Genomic DNA, 26381 nt, shown 5'->3' with positions numbered 1-26381 from the left:
AACAATGCTGATGTACATACTATTAATACAAGAAATAAGAATAAACTTGTAACCCCCTAACAAGCTTTAACTTTTAACTGGACGCTAATTACTGTCAATAACAGCATTGTAAAGAAGACCTCATGCCAACAGTGGCACAATTAGACTATGTCTTCCATGCTTACACTAATTTCTATATTTTTAAAAATCAGTTTAATATTTTATCACAGGTAATGTGTGTATAATGGATGTGCATCTCTTTTTGTAATATTTTTTTACTTAATGTTCAAATTTATTTGAGTTTTAACAACTGAACATGTGATATCAAATAGAAAGTTAACACAAAAATAGGTCGTGACTTTCAGGCATGAGTGTCAACAAAAGGGTTTTCATTTAACATCAAATTTATGAAGTCCTAAATAGTACATTTTTTGATCAAATTAAAAATATCCTTTTACAAATGATCCTTGTCCAATAACAAAAAAACTTAATGTTTTTTTTTTATAAATTTAACTTTATGGTTTTATCAATAAAGCTCTTTCTCAATGCTATGAAAAAAAAATTTAATCAAAAAACTTAAGAACTTTACATAAATCTATTAAATCTTCAGAGCTCTTGGTTTAAAATTGTTATTGGACAAGGATCATTTGTAAAAGGATATTTTTAATTTGATCAAAAAATTTACTATTTAGGACTTCATAAATTTGATGTTAAATGAAAACCCTTTTGTTGACACTCATGCCTGAAAGTCACGACCTATTTTTATGTTAACTTTCTATTTGATATCACATGTTCAGTTGTTAAAACTCAATTAAATTTGAACATTAAGTAAAAAAATATTACAAAAAGAGATGCACATCCATTATACACACATTACCTGTGATAAAATATTAAACTGATTTTTAAAAATATAGAAATTAGTGTAAGCATGGAAGACATAGTCTAATTGTGCCACTGTTGGCATGAGGTCTTCTTTCCCTTTGATTAGAAGGTTTTGATCATATCGTTGTAATGGTAGATACAGTTGTGAAAGGATTTCATTACAATGCGACACATCTAGGTTTCCCCACGATGTTTACAATCACCGCCGAGCACGAAATAATTTATAAACATAAACTAAGCGCACATGAAAAGTCAGTGCAGCTTGCACGATGATACTCACATTCTAACGTGCGGGGCCATCTCTGCAAATTAGTATAAGTTACACCTTAATATTTTAAGCAACTTTTAAATCTATTGAGGAATTACCTTTTGGTGTCCTAAGCAGAAGATTCGAATATAAAGCAAAAATTCTTGACAAATAAGACGACTTAATAATATACGATATTTAATTATGATCTTTGGTTCGATCTTTATTTGCCTGAATGATCTTAAAAAACATGGTGGACCGGACAGGGTTTTTAATTAAATAAAAACACTTAATTTTGTAAGTTATATTGACAATACTCAATAGATCCAATGGTTTTCCCTTTCATTAGACAAATGTTATAAAAGGTTTTTTTTTCAACCGACTTCCAAAAGGAGGAGGTTATCAATTCGTCTGTATTTTTTTTTATGTTTGTTACCTCATAACTTTTTACTGGGTGGACCGATTTTGATAATTTTTTTTTGTTTGAAAGGTAGTGCTTCCCGTGGGGTCCCATTTTTTTTTTATTTTTTTCCGATGATGGTATCCGTATGAAAACGACATAAGTCTTAAATTTGCCTTATGTATATGCGCGACAAATAGGTGAATAACTCCAAATTGGTTGGCACAATTTTGATTATTCTTTTTTTATTATAAAGGATATACTTTAAGCGTAGTTTGGTGAAAATTTGGTAAGGTTCTGAGCACAGGATCCATGACAAATTAAGGGAACGGGAGGGAACGGAACAATTCTGAGGAGCACGTTAGCAATACTCGGTCGAATCTTTTATTTATGGGTTACTTGGATATTTGAATCACCTTCCGGAACGTGGTTATGTTCATGTAATTGTCATAATCAAATATTATAATCAACTAGCGACCCGCCCCGACTTTTCACGGGTGCAATACTGATACTAAATATACTAAAGAATTTGTTTATTTACGACATCACATTGCAAACTTCTAAAATTGTCAGTGTTTCTTTCCTATATTGTTCATGTATTATATACACAAACCTTTCCCTTGAATCACACTATCTATTAAAAAAACCGCATTAAAATCAGTTGCGTAGTTTTAAAGATATAGGGACAGAAAAAGTGACTTTGTTTTATACTATGTATTGACGGAACTCCTAAACAGCTTACAGTTAGGGTGCGATTTGGGGCAGAATTTCTTACTGTCTTTAATCAAATTTTGTGCATATGATGTGATGTCATATGATGTACGACATATAATAGCTCTTTTGCAAAGTTTTTTACTGAGGTCGATTACACCTCTTTCGAGGGTGGTACCTTGTAGTTTACGCCGCATGACGTATTAAATCCGCATTTTTGAAAGTCTATTTTTCCTTATTTCGCAAGTTTCCTTTGAAATTGTCCTAGAAGTAGTTTCTGACTCATATAAACGGAACGCTTAATCTATCCATATTAATAAAAAATAGTTAGTCAACATCAGCTTCACTTAATATCAAAAAATAAATAAAAATTTTAACAAAAAGAAAAACCGACTTCAAACAAAACACTATTTTAAAACAAATGAATACGCACGAAAAAGCAATATAAATAATTCCGTATTCAACATATTTTTTAGAGTCCCTCCTAAGTAAAGTAAAATGAAAAATATTAGACTACTTAAAAGTCGATTTACGATTATATAATGTAGTTATAATTATTGTTATATTTGGCACCGATGTGCGAATTGCTGTTGTAAAATCTCGTAATCGTAATATTGTGATTTCGATATGTGTACTAACTACATAATTTTGTAAGAATGAAGCGTCAATAGCGCATTAATTTACGGGCCGCCTAGCGCTGCAAAAATCGCAAGGTCTATCCCTTGGGCTATTATTGTCCCCTCTCCTAACACAAGTAATAAACTTTCTTAATTAATTTAGGGCATTTCCGCTAGAAAATAATTCAATAAAAATCGGTATGATAGGCAATATACCGAATTGAAACAAGTTTAATTCAACAGGCCGTTATTGTTAAGACCAAAGACCTCATTTACCTTTAAGGAAAAGTATATGAAATTATTTTTAACCGGCTGCTTACACTACAGGTCAAATTAAATATATACTAACTATTTATTCCGAAAAGGAAAAAGTCTCCCAAAGGACAGTCAAAAAACTGTAACTCCATGTTTGTGTTCTTGCGAATACAGCATACGAATCAAATATTCATTCAGCGTCTGTGAATTCACATACTATTTGTCAATTACAAATTTAATACATAATATATTATGTGACCCTAGTCTTTAAATGTAATAATTTCGTAATTAAAAATTATTTCAATACAAAGACATATTTTTAAAACTTTATATTTGTTATTCTTTATATTTATGGTTTTGAATATCGTAAAGCAACACTTGGTTTTTTAAGCAAAATGTGATTTTGAAAACAATAAAATGACTAAATATGTAAGCATATAATGTAAAATAGATTTAATATGTATGAAGACGTAAACGAATTTCAAAAAAAGCGTATTCATTTATTACATCGACGCGACATGCCTGTGTAAATAAGACATTTCAAGACATTCAGCCGAAGAAATTTTCACCTTGACAATAATATGTATGGAAATCAAATATACATTTTTAAGGTAGAAAAATAAAATAGTTTTAGTATTAATATTTAACACGTAGGCGTCTAAACTACGGCTAAAGTAGAGCAACCTAAGTGTAATAAATAGCTATCTTGGAAAATGGCATTTATACCATTCTATTAAAGCTAAAAATCTATTGTTTACGTGGGATAGTCAATAACGACACCCACGCTAAGAAATTGGATTCCATCGCAACATGATTTGCCAAGTAAGAGGACATTAAAGCCTTTTTTCCTTCTATATTTGCATAATAATAACCATATGCATGTTGAATTAAATCAGCACGAGTAAGTTTTCCACTAATATGCAAACTTTGTGCATACGAAAATGTAATAATTTTTTTTTGTGTAAATTAAATATTTATTAGAGATATCAAAATAATTGTTTCATTTAGTTACTGAATAATATATAAAGTTCCTTTATTTTAAACGTAACCTCTTTAAAATAATTAAATATTAGCATATTTATAAAACAAAAATACAACGTTTTGTTTATCAAGGAAACATAACGAGCATAGTTCCGATTTATTTATCACAATTACCAACAACTGAATAAAACATTGTAATGTTTTCGAAACGGGAAACGCACTCCAGTAACAAATTATCAATCAAAGTTGAAAACAAGGGCGGGCGTGGGAGTAGGGTGCGCGAGTGACGCGGAGGGTGCGGGCGGGGGTGACCCGAGGCGCCAGACTGACTGGCGCGGCGGCTGCACACCGCGCGGTGCATCTCGCGCAGGTGCCGCCCGTTCTCGCACCTCGACAAAAGCTTCAACCTGCCCCATCCCTCATAGTGACCGAGGCTTGTCTAAGAACTCATATCTTGAATCGGATCAAATACCTCATTACTAATCAACCCCAGTTTAAATCCCCTAAACTATATTAGCATGTATATTTTTAGAACACAGAATTTGAATCATTTACCGTTATCTGTTAACTTACAACTAAAAACTTGTAAAAAATGTATATTGGTACCAAATATATAATAACAGAAAGACGAATCTAATGTCCTTATTTTTGTCTAGCTGCTATTTGAGATAGTCTGAGCAAACAACGTTATAAAGAAAACGAAAGGCTATATTTTATGATATTTTTGTGTTATTTTGTTGACGTCGGTGAATTGAAATGGCAATAAAATTGTCACTTGCATCAAAAACTCAGGTAGATAAACAACAACATTTTCATACCTTTTAAGTCATGTGTTTTAACTTCCTGAAATGACATGATTTTTAAAAACTAGGGTAACAAAAAATTTATGTACAAAAATAGCACCGAAAGGGAAATGACCTCATGCTAAGCAACAATTTCAGCTATTCTAAGCATTCTCACGCACGAATCCATAGCGTTTATTTTAGTAACAATGATTTAACAATTTAAGGCGAATTAACCTTAACGAAAAATTTACTAATAATAGCCTAAGCTCGACACAATTTGTACTATTTCAGCTAATTATTCGAACAGCACCATTGTAAAAAGTGTTACTTATCTACAAACTGGACCCAATTACTGCCGTATTTCTAGACCATCTAGATTGGCACTGTCGAATTGTAAACAATAATAAAATTCCCTTAACATTGCTCCAATCTTGATTTCCTTGAATCATGGCCTCTTTATATATAAGTATAGTTTTTTTACTAAAGTAATAGTATAGGGAAATGCAAAAGCAAAATTTACACATAAAAGTCAAAGTTGGCTTCATATGTAAGCTATTAAAACTTCATGCATCCGATATTGTTGCTACTGTTAAATAACTTTTATACCATATGCACTTTTTAACCTTATTTGTAATTGTAAATGTTTTATTACATTTAAAATATACATCTTAATAATATGCTGTTCGATTATATTATTTATACAATGTGCAATTTTATAATCCATTCGGTACGAGTACGTACCAATCCGTCCTTCCTTACAAGCGAAAGTGACCATTTGCTCATATTTTTTTTCTTATAATCAATTCTTTGCTTTGGTAATAAATTATATTTTTATTTCTCTGTTATTTTGTATATCTATAAAATCCTATAAGAATGTTCTGGCCAAATACAAAATATAACGTAAGGCGTCTCTAGCCAGGTGGACCAATGACCTATAATACATGGCAGAGCCCGATCAGATGCAGAAGGACCTGAAGCTTTGACGCATATAAGCAGAGGCAAATGGCCAGCAGCTCACGATTAGATGGTGAAAATAATTATGCAACGATAAATATAATCTTTTTATATTTCAACACCAGAGAACAAAATGAACAGATGCGATTGAATAATAAAATTAAATTACATTATGAAGGAGTCAGGATAGACAATAATGTCCTTATAAGTACCCTTTATAGGTAGGAATTTTAAATCAACTACAAGTTTCGTTATAAATAATAAAAAACACACTAAGCGATATTTAAAAGACGACAAAACAATTATACCGTGAGTTTCTTCAGAAGCTATCAAGAGTATCAGAATATTGGCCAGCAGCCAGCGCTGCCCCAGGCATACATAAATTGTTTTGTGAACTCGCCACTTGCCACGCAATGCCTGGTTTCAGCCCTACGCAAATGTATCTGAGAAAAGTGAAATGATTACCAGATGCTCCCGTTCATTTTTCTGTTTATTTTATTGTTACGCCCTTTTCTTATTACATACTATTAGTACAAATCCTTAAATGATGGAACAAATATTAATATAATCACCATCATTTATCATTTGTTTATGTTATTTTCTTTATTTAGGGTCAGCATAGTGTTTTTATCTTTGGTATCTATCTTTATTTCCAGTAATCATATCTGCAGTTACTTCTTTCTTACACACTATTCAAGTTTTGTTAACAATTCTTATTGCTACGTTAACACTTAATAAATTTATTGTAATATACAATATTAGATTCTTCCTTCCATTGAATGACTATACCATGATAAACCGTTTCCTTTCAGCCCTCTGTCATAATATCTCTGTAGCGATATTAATTATATTTTGTGTGGATTTAAATTTATGTCCGATTCTTCTGTAAATTCATAGCAATTAATTATTTCTTCAATACTGAAGTAGTAATAGAAAAACAAATCATTTTATAAATAACAACAATTTATTTTAAATTTATGCCATTTAATCATATTCAAAGGTAAGCAACCTAATAAGTTGGGCAACCAATCTGAATTGCAAAGCCTCCATACCTTAAGGGCTTTACCATGAGCTCCTAAATTAATGCACACGTGGACGTGTATAACAAGATGGTCACGTATAAAATAAGGTCACAGAGAAGTAACAAGAGATCCTATATCTTAATGAATTTGATTAAACTACCCAGTCTATAAATCATATTGTTATAGAACATAACATATGCAGTTTGGTCCCCGCAAAGTAGAATTGATCTACATAATCTGATACATTGCATGTCGTAGGAGCTGAATAATGTGTATTTTGTATTATGAGCTCAATCAATGCCAGTAATTAGTGCCTCATCAGCCTACGTGCTGTCGGTAAACCAACCCTACGGTATCAATCTGTTATAAAAATGTTACAAATACATGAAACAGTAATGTAGATGTATCTGTACAATGTATTGTACAGTTCTCCTTGTTTTTCTATTTTACGTTTACTTCCTTTTTAAAGCTATAGAAAATTAATTTAAAGTTAAAGTGAGGCGTTTATACCTTTTTTATTATTATATTTTATTACATATTTTAAAAACTTTATTCACTTCTTTTTAATGATAAGTAAACATTATAGAACATATTAGGATATTAAATTATTTTATCTTATAAAGATGATCAAGGAAACCCTTCACTCGACAGGATTAATTTTATGATTTCATTTGATATTTTTATTTCAATACGCTCGTATTAGATATTTGAAGGTCTAACATACGGTCTTAGAAATACTTTAAACTGAGATATTCAAACTTTTCGACAATTTTTATTCCAAATAATCTAATTTTGTTAAAATATTTTGCCACATAAGAGACAGACGGTGTATGTGTAGCCATAGAACACGAGAACTACTTCCGACGCACGATTTCGGTGGCTCAATAGGCGGAACTATAATGGTAAGATGGGTCTCAAAAGCGTATTGCCTATTGTTTGGCATCTTCAACTCTTGGCATCGAACTTAAAATACAATACTCTCTGCTATGTCAGCTTAAGTACTTACTTCTATAACGTACGAATATAAACTTCACGAAATTGAACAATTTACCACATACTTATCTATAGATCCATTAATTCGTGAACAAATAACTGTAATTTTCGTTTAATTTCTTCCCATCCATTAAAATTGTATTTAAAATGTCAATATGTACTATTATTATGGTATGCTATTATTGGATACGGTTCCGTGACAAATTACATCGATTGCTGTTCAGTATGAAACGAAGAGACTGATAAATGACATGAGCTCACTAATAATAGAACCATTTCGGTCGGCTTCTATTTATTATTCTTCCTAGATTTATTACAATAGTATTGCTTTAAATACTAGCATGCTATTAATACAAACAGTACAACTTTAATAGTATGCGAATAACTTCAGTAGCGAAGTCCTATATAAAGCATATTTTCAATATATTCTTGGAGCACATTCTATTTATATACAAAACGTAAAGTAATAGCCTATAAATATGCCGCTACGGGGTAAATGTGTCCTCTTCACCTAAGGAGAAGTGAGGTTGATTCCACTACGGTGCTCCAGTGGTTGGTGGATACACATGTGGCATTTAATCCGACACATGCAGGTTTCATAATCTGTTTTTATCGTGACCCTTCTATAGACAATGTCGTTATAAATATCTCTGTTGTTTGGAGAGCTACATAATTTAGTGCGGCGCTTGTCGATCGATACGGGTCGGATATTTACCTTACCTTATTTGCTTTTATAGTCCTAATCATTCTTAATATATTTTCTTCTGAATGAAATTAAATTTGTTATTGTTTATAAATTAAGTATAACATGATAAAATTTTAAAAACGTATACTATAGTTCATTTTATAGCATTTTTTTATACTATTAATATTATTTTACTAGCTTTATATAAGCCTGAATGTTTAATATCAAACCATCAATACTCGTATTTCTACCGCTAAATGATCGTTTGAAGTGTGTCAATTTCCTATAAAAAAATCATCTTTCATTCTATAGTTTGCAATCCATTCAATGTATAAAACTGGCTTACTATTTAATATAATATTTATCTTGCGTATTATGAGATGGAATTGTCCCCTTTTAATAATTATAGTCCTTATTTTTTAATTTATGATTCGGAAATGTGTAAAAAATAAAATTTGTTGAAGTGGTAAACTCCTTAGATACAAGTTGTATACTCGTATTTGTAATATTACATACCTTTCTTAACACCAACTTTAATCATATATTTTATATAATGAACTTTGATATTAAAATAAAGAAAGTGTAAAATCAAAAATATACTCTATGTTATCCTTTATTAAACAAAGCTAAGAATCTAATAAAGCCGACTAACGCTCGCATTTATAGTTCATAAATAAACCGATATTACATAGTAATAACCATATCGGTTTTAAATAAAACAGAACGCCGATTAAGCCACTTCAAGTAGTTTCATATCGTCGCTTCATTGAAGCAATAAAGAGCTTGTAATATGATTAATGGTCTCACAAGCTCCACCCGACACCCACCCACTCGTAGCCCATTTTTGATCGTGATTCACTACTATGAATATATAGATTCATGACTCTCAATGTCTACAAAGAAAATATTAGAAGCTAAAAAAAGTTGATTCATCGGAAGCTGTGATACGAAGTCAATATACCGACTACAAAGATATAGCGACCATTGTTATGTTTCTTTTATGAAATAAACTTACAAAGAAATAAACATCGTAACTTTAAGCCGAGAACAGATACATAAACTTCACAGATGTATTATGTTTAAAAGTTTTCAGTCGGTCTTGATAATTTGTGATACAAGTTTTGTATTCAGGTTGATAAATATAAATCAGAAACCAATAGAAATATAAAGTTCAAACTGAGATTGTTGATAGTTTTGATGTTAAAACTAAAATTGCATAAATGTGTAAAAACTATTCACTCCTTAGTTTTCGTTCAAAAATATTTTAATAATAATAATTAAATAATACAATTCTTAGAAAATCAAATCACACATTTGTAAAAATTTTGTAAGTATGTTAATTAGTAAGACCTATCATTTGCTACAATACCTTACAACTTAAATTATTTGAAAGATAATCAAAAGAAAAATTAAAATAAACCTACAAATCATACAAAAATGTCGTCTGCTTATAAAAAATATTATTATTAGGTATTTATTTTTGAAACCAGCAACATCAAACCGAGTTAGTATACCCAACATAATGACAATACCTTCTTTGTAGCTCCTTCTACGCCGTAGCAGCTTAGACGATCTACGCAGTTTGCACCGTCACGCTACACTTCAATCAATACGCCATTAAAAGATATAAATAACTTGTATCCTACTAAGAAATTTCCAAATAAAATTGTAAACATAAATATGTATGTATATTGTATGAATATTTTTATTTTATGAATAATATATTCTAAAAATTCATAGTACGACCATTTCTAGAAATATATATATGTAATTAAATAAATATGAGTATGATTCAGTGCATTAAAAACATCCGAAAGATTAGTGAGATTGTATGTTTTTCGCATACAAGCAAGTGTATTGCTTGTATACGAAAAACATATAAGCAATACAAGATATATATTATCTTTATTTCTGGAAATTATTATGTTTAAGTCCATTAATTATAACTGGTATAATGTGTGATTAAATTTAGCCCATATATTTCATGACAAAATTTAATGCCCCATTTATTAGTCGCGCATCACACTTACCTTTTGGAAAGTTTACATTGGTTCTTCTCTTTTTACAATATTTCGGTGCTTACGTATAATACGGATTTTGATCATCTCAAAATTATAGAAGAATTGCCAATATAGCGAAATAATCTAATATAATAATTAATTATAATACGTGCTTGCAAGACAGCAATAATTATCATTAAAACGAATTAAATAAATTATTAACGACACGTCACACGCACACATAGATACTTTACGAACTTGAATTAAACTTGTGTATACGTACTTATGGTTCATTAACCTTAAGTCTTCCGTTTATTTTCACTTATTTCAAAAACATTTAGGCTATAATTCTAAATAGAATAAGGACAAGCGACAAATTGTAAAAAAAATTGCTGTTTTCTGATTCATTTGAACGTCGATATTACCTACTACTAAGATAGGTACCACTAATTACTAAGCTTAAAACAACAATACAAGTCAGTATTATATTGTATTATTGATTATTTGTGTACGCTGGGCTGACATTTAAATCATTCGCTACACTTATAAAACTAATCGATCGATTTAAATACTCGTATCGTATATCTCTGTTAAAATTAATACGTGAATCTGGCTTAAATTATTGCGGCGAGAACTGCTGAATCTTGGAACTAATTTGCATATAATTATCAAAACCTTTATTAACATTTGCTCAGAAGCAGACATTTATTGTATTTTAATAGTTAATTAACAAAAAGCAGCTCATGTTTGCCAGAAAGCGGATTTTTATACTTGAAATGTGTTAAAGCATAAAATTTATTTGTGCTAATCTGTGGCATTACTTTTAATTATAATACAAAACGGCCTTTCAAATTGTGTTCAACCACTAATTCTGAGCGACGGAAACTATTCATGTTTGACTAGTCGAAATTTAATTTAACTTTAATATTAGGCGTTCAAAATGAGTGCCACGTGTCTGTCATTACCTGATAACTGATATTGTCTAAAATTATATTTCAATTTCATGATTAATCTACGCGGTAAATATGAATAGTAGCACGAGATAATAATTATACGAGTTTAAATTTATAATGTCATTATGTATGAAGGAAGCAACGAACAGTATAAACACCCTCTGTACCCCTCTCAAAGCACGTACGACGACGCCTTGTACTTGACGCTATTGGTCAACACTATTAACAAGACTTTACCAAAAAAAAACCTAGTTTGAATTTTAATATATAAATAATCTTTTACTAAACAACTGAATCGAAATAATATTGCACAATTTATTTAAAGATTTAACTAAGTAAAGGAATAATGAAGCTAAAACATTAAAAATTAATTAAAATAATACAATAATTGTTTTAATTAATTTAAAATAAACATTAGTAATATTAACATGTAACAGAGCTGAGATAGCCTAGTGGTTAGAGCGCGTGCATCTTAACCAATGATTTCGGGTTCAAACTCAAGCAAGCACCACTATATATGTATATGTGCTTAATTTGTATTTATAATTTAATTTCAATCAATCAGTTATATTTATAATTTAATCTAATTACATCGAAATTCTGACACATGTGCATTCCACCAACCCGCATTGGATCAGCGTGGTGGAATATGATCCAAACTCTCTCCTTAATGGGAGAGGAGGCCTTAGCCCAGCAGTTGGAAATTTATGGGCTTACTTTACTTTACTACTATATAACATCAATCTTGATAGAGCAAATTAGTTTTTAAATAAATAATTATAGATTTTAAATGAGACACTTGTATCTAACTCGACAACCAAATTATTACTTAAAACCAAATTGCTGAAACGAAATGTTTATCAATAACAGGATTTTTTTGAGTTAATACAAAGCATAGATTCGTTTTTTAAATTTATTTGATTTTTATTGTTATCGATTTTAGTGTTGAATTCTATTCTTAATAAGTAGGTATTCCGATTCATGTTCGTAAATATACGGAACGGCGTTTTACGTAAGGACACTTTAGGTTGCAGATATACGTCAGAGTAACGATTAGTTTGGAATGTATTCGTCGCCACTAAGTCTGCAGAACCCAACTAGATCCTTCGATCACTCCCACGACCACGTGATTTGTTCACTGGGGCAAGAAAACAACTTGAATTTTACTAATGATCATCTCTTTTGTTTTTATGAATAATAAATAAGAATTACTTTGTTTAACTTTAATATTTTTTAGTCTTTTGTGTTATTACTGATTAATTACTTGTATAATTGTCGACCGATAAAAGTGTGCATAGTAAATAAATATTTATAAGTGACTGGTGAAAAATATCTTCGTCTTGAAATTTAATCGAAAACTAGCGTAATAATGGGGTTGCGGAGTCTATAATATTTATATAATAATAATAATAATATACGATATTAAATGCTGTACAACTTATTTATTTACATTTATAGTGCGTTACTTGTTGGTAGAACTCTGTGTAAGCCCGTCGGGGTAGGTTACCCCAACAACAAGCACAAGTTATAAAATCTTAGTTCCCGAGGTTAGTTGAAGATATACGTTGATGATATGAGGAATAATGAGTATTTTAAACAGTCCTAATGAGCATGACCAATGGTTACCACTGACCATAAGGTAGACAAAGATTATATAAGATAAATTTGTTTAATTCAAACATTTTGTTTTAGCGTGTTTTATATATCAAGTAATATGAATATACCTGTCATTTTCGTGAAAGAATAAGTTAAAGGTTACCAAACAACCCGTTATCTGTTGCGAAGCACATAGTAGCGGTAATTTTTTTTTTATTTTAGTTAACTCATACAGCTATGTAATTTATTGCACTTCGCGATTATTTATGCAGCTTTCGATGTATCAACGTCATATAGCTAAATTTTAAAACTTTTAAATTATTGAAGTTATCAAAAAACTTTTATTACAGTACGTATGTATTGAAATAACAATCGAAAAAAACACATTGCGACTTTTGCAAGCGCAGCGACGATCTATATATTTCTTATAGTGTTAAGCCAATATTTTATTTTTTAATCAAATTGAACGTTATACTGAAATTGGATAAATTTAAGGCTAGAAGTTATTAGCAGTGTTTATGTTTGAGATTTGTAAAGCTCTGTTCTGTAAAATTGACAAGAAAAATACAAACAAATTGAAACCATCGCGGCTCCAACTGAAACTTGGCACGAAAATAATTCATAGAACATTCATTTTTAATACTAATTAAAACTTTTATCAACTGCTCATAATTCGTGTCTATTATTTGTGATTTCTTTTGAAAATACAAACATATGTTTTAAACGCTAATTCATTTTCATCATTTATTACAAGAAAACCAAGTGCGTCAACTTTGATGGTCGTTTATGTAAATGATAAGGTACTGTAGCTACATCATATCGACATCATTTATTTGTCATTAATTAAATGTTGTACAAATACAATAAATTATTAATTAGAAATTTCGAAAATAATAAATATTTAATTATGAAAATTCTGTAAAAACAACGAGTTATTACTAAATTAGAACATTTAAATGATTATCAACGCTATCTATGATTATCAACAGATTTATGAATTTAAACTTTAATACAAATATAATGACAATTAGAAACCATATTTATATTTCATTAATTGCTTTGTGAAATTAGTGAGACAACTGTTATATTGAAATAATTTAATGTATATTTAAATAATATTAGTACACTACTGTAAACCCATGCGTAATCCAAAAGAAGATACCACGGATCAGCAAAGGATGTGTCTGATAACATAAAGGAGGTCGTGACACTCAACTGGGTGCGAAAGGAGCGCAGTATCGCGCCGTAGTAAATTCCTATGTCAAGGACTAGACCGGGTAGTCCTAGTAGAAGCTGTAACATATTATCTACTAAATTTATATAAAAGAAAATATGTTAAATAATTATGAAAATAAAATGTAATTATTCTTTAACTTTATGGTTTCATGTGCTTATTCCCAAACTTTATAATAATATCAGTTATTATGCAATTCATTATAATAATACCAACTTCTCGTTTTATGTTTATAATTTATATAAATATTATTTTAGATTTTTCCCCGTTATAACTTTTCAAGCATTCTGTATGTTGCTCGACGAAGTTTTTAAACTGGGGTAAAAACCTTTAACTGTATAACAATAACAAAACTACGTCAAAGCAAAATCTTCAAACGTAAAGAACAATAAATGCTCATGCAATTTCAGTTTTTTTTTTTTGCCTTTCCGTCAAAGGTCAGCTCATGACTAATTTGGAGAGTTACAAAATTTTGATAGTAATAATGAAAATTTTAAAATGCTCATTTTAATTCTTTTAAGTGATATTAAATATAAAGTTAGTTTAGTAGTCTGAATACTATATAATTGATACCGCATTGAAGACTACTTTGAACCACTCTATTCCTTATATTTAATTAAAAACTCTCAGTACTTAGGATTTTAACAATAATATCTATTTAATATAACATTAAATAACACTATTTTTCTTCGCTTCGGTAAAAGAAATAGAGCAGTTTTCCTATTAAATTTAAGTGGGTAATTCTTAGAGGTAGTTAGTAGGAGATTGGATGAGGTAGTCTGAACTCTATTAAGATGGCTTGTGAAATCTCATCGGAGCGATTAAAGATTACTTTGCAGATTACAGATTTTTTTAAACGAATACATTTACTTTTTGTTTACGAATCAATAAAGAACAGTTTCTGTATTCCTAGTTAGTATTTCCTTCTTTAATATCTATTATTCTTTTATATTTTAGCTTACTTTCCAAATGAGACATAGTAATATAAAAAAAAAATCAAGTAATACAGAGGAAACTGTGCCGAAAAGGTGGTTTACCTGAACGGTCCTGCGCTATGTTTGCGAATGCACGACACGTTGCGACTATAGAAACAATTGTAGATAGGTAGAGGGCGCTCGCTGCTCGCAATCGAGCTGTGGCCTCACTTTCCCCGGCGCGGCTAAAAATAGACGCTCAGAACTGAGTAGCCGGCTATCTTAGTAAGCGCGGACTACGGCAGCATAATTCTTTACAAATATAGATCACTTTTCATTCAAACAACTTTGCTTTGTAGTGTCTATTTCTTTTCCCTATTTCGAGAATATACTTTCTAATGAAGTGTTGTTTATTATTGTTATATTTATGAATTGTAAATATCATAACAAATAAATTCGTTTAATATTTACTGAATTTACATCTGAGTAATCATATTATTTAATACAAAATGTCTAATTAATTCGGTGTATTTCAGAAATTATTATTAATAAAATTGTTTAAATAATTAATTAAATAACCTTTCATGACATTTCTAAATGCGTCCTGAACTCATCTTACAATCCCAGATCTCATTAATTAACTGTACCCACTACATAACTGACGATTTACATAGAATCCACCGCCTACAATTTCGTGTTCGCTTTGTAGCGTTATATTGATTTTACATTTGTTACTCATATTTTAATTATATAACATAAAATTACATGTATAATTAATATAAGAATAAAACAAAACTTTACAAAGAAAAATGATAATTTTTATCATAACGTCAATTAATAAAATAAATATACGAGTATATTCAAATAATCGATATAAATACATAATACGTTCTTTATTTTTAGTCTAATCCAATAAATACAATCTTAAACCGTCATCAGCCTGAATATGGAATGCAACTGTTTTGTGTTAATACATAAAATACATGAAACTACAATTATATTTATTGTTTACGTAATTTAAAACTTTAAATTGTTAAATTGATTCTGTTTACGTAACATAATCAATTTACCATATCGTGTAATCTAGTATATATTTTAATACTATAATTATTTTATGCTACTAAATTCATTCGTTTCGAAATTAAATACGTATAATGAGTAATGTTCAGCCACAACTTTCAGAAGGAATATTTTAATGAATTACGCTTCAGCGCTTTATAAAATGTGTATAGCTTTCGTAGATAAAAATAAATTAAAATTGAAATTGATTTTTGTAAACGTATTATCAACATCGAACGTTGTCTTCAAATGCCAAATCCTAAATCAATGAATTCAAAAGCCCCTTCTGAAGCCCTTCGTCCGTGATTAGATTACCAAGATGTATCATTTGCGCAGGCTTCAAAGAGCTTTCCTTTATTTTATGTATCGAATCAATTAAACCCCTTAGGGCTTAGATAACATTATAAATTATTAACTGTTTCGTAGTCCAATCAATGTCACTTAAATAATATTTGTTAAATAACAGACATCCCTTCTGTCAAGTTGTGTTAGAAGATTATCAATTTAAGATATGAATATTCGACTCTATAATCGTCTAAATCTATTGTTCTAATGATAAAAAACATTGAAACAAATGACGAGAATATACATGAAAATAAATTATAAAGAGGACAATTAACATTTATAGACTAATTTATAAGATTTCTTTGAAATGCATATCAAAATACAAATATTCTTGACTTAACTAACACACTATGACATTTAACTGCATTATGACAGCTGACTGCCTTTAACCTTAGAGATCTTGACATCCACGTGCTTACAGTTCGCGGCCTACGCAAAGGTTTTGGCATCAAAGCTGACTCGACAAACCACAGCCACCTTATATAACTAGAGATCAACATGTTAACTTGATGTTCCTAAGACTTCCGACACTTGAAACATTGAAATGTGATTAAGTTTTTTTATTTAAAACCAAACTTAACCTCGACTTTTCTTTCTTTCACTTCGTATCATAATAGCCACATGATTGACATAACGAGGCAGAAATAGATAAAGCTAATTAATCAAAAAGGTACGTTCCAACAAATCAACACGTTTTCTACAACAACAACAGCCTGTAAATTTCCCACTGCTGGGCTAAAGGCCTCCTCTCCCTTCGAGGAGAAGGTTTGGAACATATTCCACCACGCTGTTCCAATGCGGGTTGGTGGAATACACATGTGGCAGAATTTCTATGAAATTTGTCTCATGCAGGTTTCCTCACGATGTTTTCCTTCACCGCTGAGTACAAGATGAATTATAAAGATGAATTAAGCACATGAATCAGTGGTGCTTGCCTGGGTTTGAACCCGCAATCATCGGTTAAGATGCACGCGTTTTCTAAATGTACATTAAAATTATCTACGCTTTTTTAAATGACTAGCTAACATATACGTAACGCTAAGTGCGGACTTTCAAAATTTTCCTTACTGTGGGATTTAATTGGGGGATGTAAGTTTTTTTATGGAAATTCATAATTTCTGATTTCAGTTTGAGTAGATGAGAGCTGAAACAGCGCTTTTGAAAAATAATCACGTAAAAGGATGGAATTGGAGATGAATGTTATTTCAGCAGTTCTTATTTCTTTGTTAGAATCATCGATATTTGTATGTTGTGTTAAAAGATTAACACGTTTTTATTACCTATTAAGGTAATATAAAAACGTTAGGAAATATCTTCCCTAACGCTTGTATCGAATATTATCGTATTTTTTTTATTTTTGAAATATATTTGAATAAAACTTAGTCGTTAAAGCACTTACGAAAAATCATCCCTTAAGAAGGTAAAATTGGAGATAAAACTTTATATTCAACTTTGTGTTTATCATTTTGTTTATAACTTTAAGGTTGCAGTGTTTTCCAGTGGGATGTAATATACACGACAACTTATAAATAGCTTCATCTCGCATGTTAAAAAGACAAATGAGGTGTTTTATATATCATATCATAATACTTATTTACACATTTTTGAATAGGTATCTAAATTATTATGCACACATTAAAAAATAAATAAATAAATTTCACTGGCGATAAGATTTTATATAAAATCGTCTGGTTTCTACATTTACTTATTAGCTAACATCTGATAAGTAAATGTTTCCATCTGCTTTCATATATTATATTAAAATATGTGTAGAGAAAACCTTATTGATGTCATTGTAATAATTTATAATTATGCTTTTGATTTGTCTTATAACCCAAAATGCAATTGATAAGTAAATATATAAATAAGAAAATGGTTCTCATGTTGTTTTATTTTAAGCTTACTTGTACTTTCATAACATTGGAAAAAAAAATGTATAACTGTAGTCTATACAATGCAAGTCTTCTTTGATAAGTGTTTACATTGTACTAAAATGTTGAAAATTAAAAAGCAGTTTGGTGTACAAAACGACGCCACATCTGAAACTGAAATATGAAAATGAAAAATACAAAGACAACACAAGTTGAAAACGTAGACGATTAGTAGTTTCATTTTTATTTGCCACTTATTGTCAAATACTTAACGTCATTCTCCATTACATTTCTTTAAATTTAACAATTTACACTTAAGTACACACAAAAAGAAAGAATATTAATTATTTTATAAATAATGCCATATATCTACAAAAATATTTTATATCAAATACTTGGAATTGATTAAATCAATTAAAGTTAGTAGCAAAATTAATAACCATTGGTTAATTACTTTGTACAAGGGTCATGATGTTATAAAACGATGTGCGCTAAGTTCACAAACTCAATTAAAAATTGTCGTCTAAACTTTTTACACGCGTTACATGGAGCAGTCCTGATAGCATCTATATATACTCATGAAAAGAGAAACTGATTGACATATCATTAGCCATACCCTTTGGCAAAGAACCGTATAATTTTAAAAAGGAATTTCTAGTATCAGGCAGTGAGTATCGATTTGACGGAAGTCTTTCAAAAAACATGTGGGCGTAGTCATGCGCATATATATGTGACTTTAAATATAATTATATTATTTAAATATATAACTACATAGGTAAAACTTCAAAAAAAATCTAATACTGAAACTCTTAAAAAATTTAATACTCAATTATAATTTTTATATTAAGTTTTCATTTTGACACCGCTAAAGCCCAGTAACTACGGAGTAAAATCCGAATTTGAAATTATGTAGAGAGCTGAAATTTGTTTTAATCCTCTTCTATGTTATGCCCTCCGGCTAGATAAACTTTAGCCAGTGCGTACAGATTTTTAGTTGAAAAACACGGTTTGCTACTTAAAATAATAATATCACAAAAACAAACCACGGTAGCAAAAACATTGGCCATGCTAATATAGTAGAGTTAATAAGACTCTAAACGAAATGAGTAACTTAACATCTTTGTTGAACATGAAGCTCACATTTATATCTCGAAGTTTTGTTAAAATCGCTATTCAAACGCTTTAAGTCGTACCAACTACCAAGTTACCAGTCCGCCTTGTAAGCAATCTACAAGTGCAGGTCAAAGTAAAACGTTTCCATAGTTGCATGATATCATCGAGAGAATTGCAGAAGATTCTGATTATCTGAGGGTAAAAACTAAACTAAAAATAAGTTCATGTTTGTTTTCGAACAGAATATTAATTCTGCCACTAAAAAATATGTACCGTGTCTCTGGTGTATGTACATACCTCTCAGACGTTCCTCTATTTTAGCAAATTATTTTAGAAAAAATAAGGAAAAATAGCTAACCTAATAAATCAAAAAGTCCTCAAAGCAGACGTACGGACAAATTGTAAATATGAGTGTTATTTTAAATGATAAAATGATACATTTTATGTACAATGAGAAGACCGTATCCAATCTGCAGTTGCACAATTAATATTAGTCTATTCAACAATCGTCTTCTTCTTCTACAAAATCCGAAATAAGGATTCGTGTCTCTTCTTAAATAAGGCAAAAAAATATAGGTATCCAAATACAATAAGATATAAGTGAAAAGAATAAGAAACATATAGTTTTGTTTTCTTTCTAGAATGTCCGCCAGCGGCTGACGGAATGGAACGATTTGCTTGTCCAACTCCGGACAGACAGGGCCGCTATCGCTGTATCGACGATCACGTACTTTGCGACGGGTTCATCGACTGTCCTAACGGGGAAGATGAGGATCGACAAGCGTGCATGTTTTATAAAACGGTAAGTGACTTAATTTGACTCTTTGACTTCAAGTAATCAATAACTTTGGCCCAGTGAACGGAACAGATGGATCTAAACCGTGTATAATGGATTTCAATCAGAGTTATCACCACTGCCAGCTTAACTTGTGGTTATAATTTTTCTCGTTCTCAATGCGTATGTTTTATGTAATTATACCCACCTGTATCGACCGAGATCCATCGACGCGATGTGGAGAAGCTTGTTGGAATAAATATTGCCCGTTGGTACGTTTACAACCAATGGTCAGATCATATAAACTTTATAAGTTCAATTTGGTTTTAATTAACTGTGTTATTGAGATGTGAAAACTAATTTTTGATATAATATCCAACGTCCAAATCTGTCTTAATATATAATATATGGATTATACTTTCAATCCTTCATCTAAAATTTTAGATTAAGTTCAAAGTTAATACTCAAATGCGCAGACCTTATAATTTGTAACTTATAATATAAAAAAAATCTTTTTAAATCAATCCGAAGCAATTTTATGAGCAAATTACCATTCACCATTAGTAAGCAAATTATTACATGATGAGTGGATTTCAATAATTGAGATGAAATGATGTTGATATTGATAAAACTTGAATTAAATTTAATAGGAGGCGTAGGCTTTCTTTAAATAATTGAAAAACTGATAATCCTGTTCCCTCGTACATTAGGGGTAATGAAAATTGGATTTAAGCCTTTATATCTCGATCAATAGATTGAAAAATGTACCAAAAAATATTTGTGTCTACTTAGCCTCAGTGGTCAAATCTTGACAGTATCTGAATACAATTGGTTTAATAAACATTAACACTAACAAAACAAAGTGTTATCAAATCTTAATTGGCCGCTAATAATGTAAGTGCGTTATGTTTAAATACATTTCATAAAGCACCTACAACTACTAAGGTAGATTTATTAAAAATAATTATTATATGCAAAATATGTGTACATTTTGAAACGGCTTTTTGTTTTACGACTTATCAACCGACTTCAAAAAGGAGGAGGTTATCAATTATCGGTATTTTTTATTAAGCTAAACTTAAAATTACGAAGCCAATATGCCACATCTGTATCTATAAAAGATTTCACTAGCTAGCACGAAAACAGTAAAGACTCAAAATAAGTATTTGAATCTTTATTGACACCACAGAAATTTTAGACAGTAAATTTATTAGAAAACACTGGGTCGTCTTAATAACATAATTAGATATATTTTTCATGAATGTATGTGTATCCACTTATTTTTAATTAATATTATGTAACCAATTTTCAGACAAAAGCCCACCTAGATGTTCTGGCCGACGCGCTCCTGCGGTGGGCGCGAGGTCGTTAAGTGAAGCACCCCTACCGGACCCTGAACCTGCAGAGCTGACCTTAATACATTCCAACGGCGCTGCACAAATAGACTGACAATTAATCGGAAATGTGCAACCGCGTTCAGTGAATTCCCATTAGAAGTATTTGGACGCAACCAGTCATATTAACTAGGACATGCGATGAACGTAATGAAACATATCAAGTAGTGGTGCAATCTGACAAAAACATAACCACTTAAAGTGTAGTGTAAGGATTCCGTCAGCGGACTGATCCGAAACTGAAAACAATAGGAACCGTTGTAATGCGTGAGCGCGGAATGTACGAGTAACTAGTCATCGAGAGTAAGCTAGTAATGCGACCTGGTTTCGTCCTAATAATCTCTCTGCAGCTGATTTATTTCTCATTTCGTACCTTCTAGCACTTATTAAACTAAAATGTGAGACTGGTAGTCGACATTGTTAGTCGGTAGAACTTACATAATATACATAAATAAATATTTTAGAAATTATAATTCTTCATTTGACGAAAAATAAATGTTATTATGTATCTATCGTTAAAGTATTTATTCACTCAATCTATTTATTCTACATTAAGTTATTTAATTCCTTATTATGAGGGTTGTAAAGTAAATAAGAGATCGGTAAATATGTGTATATAGCTAAACCTAATGAAATATTTGTGTTTCAATTATTCGGCCTATTTTTCGAAAACGGTGCCTGTTTTCAATACTAGAATACTTTTGTGAGCAGTCACCGGATGCAAGACTTATTCTAATTTTGTCATATTTTTAATAAGTTAGTATCATAAAAATACGTGAAAACAAACCTTTGAAACGAAGCGACTTCATTCAGGCAGCTAATAATATATTTAAATAATCCTAAAAATTCAATAAATTATCCATTGTTTTAAGTGTTTAAGTGTGTATTGATAAATTATGTAGAATTTCAAATAATTAGCATAAAAAGCTATGACTGAAAGATCTCGTTAGAATCATTTGCCGAAGAAGTCTGAGTTATTATATCGAGTCTTTTGTATTACTTCTTATTCGTTCAGAAATTTGTTTTACTTACGTTCAGAAATTTGCAATATAACATTATTTTATACTTTGCAATTCTCAAACAACGCATTTATGTTTTAAGATGTATAAAATAATTGAATTCCAGAAATACTGCGTATGCATTAAGTGATGAAATTCAATGGCGAATTTAATAAACAATTTATTCATTTTATAATTTAAGAAATATTTTTTGATTTTTTAAACATACCTATAATTAAATTATGTTACTTAATATGTTAATTTTATTTCAAACTATAGTAACGTATTACAAATGTCGAAATGGTAATGTTAAGACTAATGTTTGCATCCTAAAGATATTTAAAGAACCTAAAAATATTATTCAATTTATGTCAAATATATTAAATGTTATCTATATTGATAGTTTTAAAGAAAAAATGTGTAGAAAATATATTATATATCTACACATAAATATGCATAATATTATGGATTTACTTATAAGATATTGTTGAATATAATGTAGTATTAATTATGTCAGCATAGAGTCATTCTATTATTATAATTAATATTATATAATCTATTGCACAAATAACTCGTGGTAGATCGTACGATGTATTTGCACCATATTTTTGTGAGTAGATTAGATTGATATCTTATTTGAAATAATATATTATCTTTTTAGTATGTAAGAAAATAAATAATCAATTTTAGGATAAAAATTAAGATAAATTATTACAGTAATAAATTTTAAACCAGTATGATGCAAACTTTAGTATAGTAATGATGAATATTTATGTGATTAAGGAGGCACATCAAAACATCATATACCGTTTAGTTTTCCTAATATAAAATTCCTCAAAAAATAATAGATATATATTAACAGTTAATTAAGAATCCAATAAATACCGTTGCAGTCTGATAGAACGAAAGTTCTTGAGCCATCAGTCTCTGCGGTATTTAAACACACAATAACATTAAAAAAACTCAATCGGTTTATTTTGTATGTAAATAATTACATGTATGTTTTGATGTATCACAAAATATTTATCATGCACAATGTAATAAAAAGAAAATAATATATTTCAATTATTTTATTATAATTTACAACAATTACATTATTAAATTCATTTTATAATAAATGCAGTTCAAAAAAGCTATGTTTACTCTATAGTACAGATATTGTTGTTAATTTATAAATAATTTTACATAGTGTTGTTATTTTCGCCATTGAATAATCTATGCATGATATAATGTGTCAATTAAGTATACACTTAACAAAAAGTTAACTAGCCGACTAAAGTATTGTGGAAACAGCATACGAGATTATTTACTTCTTTGTGTTTTAATTTATAAGACTATTCGGCAACACATTGTTCAATTATGTTTAATGAATAGTATGACATAAATCACTTTAATCTTGTTTCCTAAATGTGTATGATTTATTAGGAATAAAATTAATGCTATTAAATATATTAATGTAATTGCACTCAAAATTTGCCTGTTTCGTATGTGCACAGCAATTTATTGTGATATTTTTAATATTATAGGTTAAGGTGCAAGTCATGATCTCAAGTATAGACTAAAATACACCTATCAATGTGATTATTAATTTATATACGTGTAACATGATACATTCGTGCGGGTCTGTATGAAATACGGGCTAAACATGTTAATATTTAGGCTTGCGGACAGCCATTAAAAAGCTGTTTAACATTGGATGTCGTTTCTCAATTTAGCTATACTTTTACCAATTTCTATTAAAAAAGCCATATCTGTTAAGTTTATATTTAAAAAAAAATGATTTAGAAACGTTTAGCAATTTTTTGTCAATTTTATCTATATAAGATAGTAACATAATACAAATCGATACAACATTATTCAGTTTCTTTTAAATGAAGTCTCAATGGTTAGCTTTTTCTTTTTTAACTTAGCATAACTCTGTGAAGTCTTCGCCTAGCTTTATTATAGGTATTCGTCTAAATAATGTTTGAACTTGTAAATGTAATGCAAGCACAAAATGCAGTACGCACAGACAAAAAATATACTGTACTGTACGTATTTATACGCTTGCTTTTGAGAATTTAAAATAGCCGCAAGTAATTTTTAAATATCAAAATGCTCATTAGTCAATCTCGGTTCGAATAACGTGTTAAATAAATATTCTTATAACATTTTCAAACACCTTGTCGAAGGTATCTTACTAAAATCTCTACGCTCAATTAAGACAACTTTAAAGAACTTGCAAATCAATGAACTTTATTGTTGAAAAACCATATTTTTAGACACACTTGTAGTTGTTAACCTTTTTATTTTCAAATAGATTACGCATAACAGATTTACACATTGATGTATGCAAACGTATATGCTATTTTCAACTGAAACAATTGTATGATTTCATCAGCTGTTTTCAATAACACTGTTTAAAAAGGGCAACTATTTTTGTAGATACTTATATACGTTTGATTACCACTAGATAGAGATTAACATATATTTTCTCATAATGTTATGTTTGCCAAAAAGACAAACAATAAATGTTACAGTGATGACCACACAAACTTAAGAAAAATATGCTGAAATTTTGAGACCATTTAAACTTCTACAGATTGATAACTGAATTTGTAAAGCACTATCTTTAAATTTTCTAAAATTTTTCACTCGGGCTACTCGCTTGACTCGCCTCCGTGAAAAATAGTCGGTCTGTCTATGTTTAATTAAATCCTAATGTCCTCACCGAAATCATTCCAGTGTACGTCACACCCATGTTCCGTAAGCGTAAACACATGATTTACTATACTCTTGGAGAACATTCCTAACTTTCAACAGTGTCATTGATGAGTTGCCTTTACAATCTTAGAATATGTAAGCAACTCACGTGGCGTTTATCTTATAACGACTACGCTATTTTGTAGGCGTAATATACTTTTGGACTATTTATTATGTATTGTTAATTACTATATATGTTGTATTAAGATAAAAAAATCGAAAAATAAAAATAAATGTTAATAAATGCCTCAGCCAGATGACATGTGTTTTCTCTTTTCCTTATGTAGAAAATATTGAAATATCTTCGATAAAAGAATACAGTCAGCTTTAGGCTTTACTTTAAACGAATATCAAACTAGGTTTGATTTGAATAAAAAAGAAAACCAAAATGATAATAAATCGAGTTTCTCATTTGTTATATATATACTTATAACTGTACTTTTATTTAGCTGTTCAATGTTAAATAAGTATATAGTGGCATGAAAGGAAAAAAAGAAAAAGAAATATTAAAAAAATATCAGAATTGGAAAGGAAGAATCTACTGTACACTGATCAATGTTATTTTTTTAAATTGAACAAAACTAAACGCTCATTGCTATCGTCATCTACGACATTGACGATGTTGTCGTGACATATTTTAAGCAAATAAGTTAATCGGAATTTGATCAGCTTTTCAGAATATTGGTATTTTATTCCTAATATTTGTATTTTACTTTACATCATTCAAATTATAGGATTATATAAAATAAATTTTTTAGAAAACTTCAGTGATTTTCGTTAGATATATTCGGAGAAAATAGGGTAAGCCAGATCGAAAAACAGGTTCAACAGTAATTCTATGATAACTGTGGGAGTTGTAGAAGCGGACTAAAACTA

At 29.7% G+C, this 26381-nt stretch overlaps 1 protein-coding gene across 1 annotated transcript in view; it reads left to right on the top strand.

The window, feature by feature from the left end:
* Nucleotides 1-23773, top strand: part of LOC124543723 — an 84680-nt gene extending 60907 nt beyond the window's left edge. The window contains exons 3-4 of the mRNA XM_047121997.1: nucleotides 20238-20398; nucleotides 21684-23773. Coding sequence (XP_046977953.1) covers nucleotides 20238-20398; nucleotides 21684-21743 — 221 coding nt within the window. The 3' untranslated portion in view covers nucleotides 21744-23773. The remainder of the gene's footprint in view (nucleotides 1-20237; nucleotides 20399-21683) is intronic.
* Nucleotides 23774-26381: the final 2608 nt, after the last annotated feature.

The sequence above is a fragment of the Vanessa cardui genome, chromosome 3, assembly GCF_905220365.1.
Source record: "Vanessa cardui chromosome 3, ilVanCard2.1, whole genome shotgun sequence".
Classification (NCBI taxonomy): domain Eukaryota; kingdom Metazoa; phylum Arthropoda; class Insecta; order Lepidoptera; family Nymphalidae; genus Vanessa; species Vanessa cardui.
This window is presented reverse-complemented; position numbering and strand designations above follow the sequence as displayed.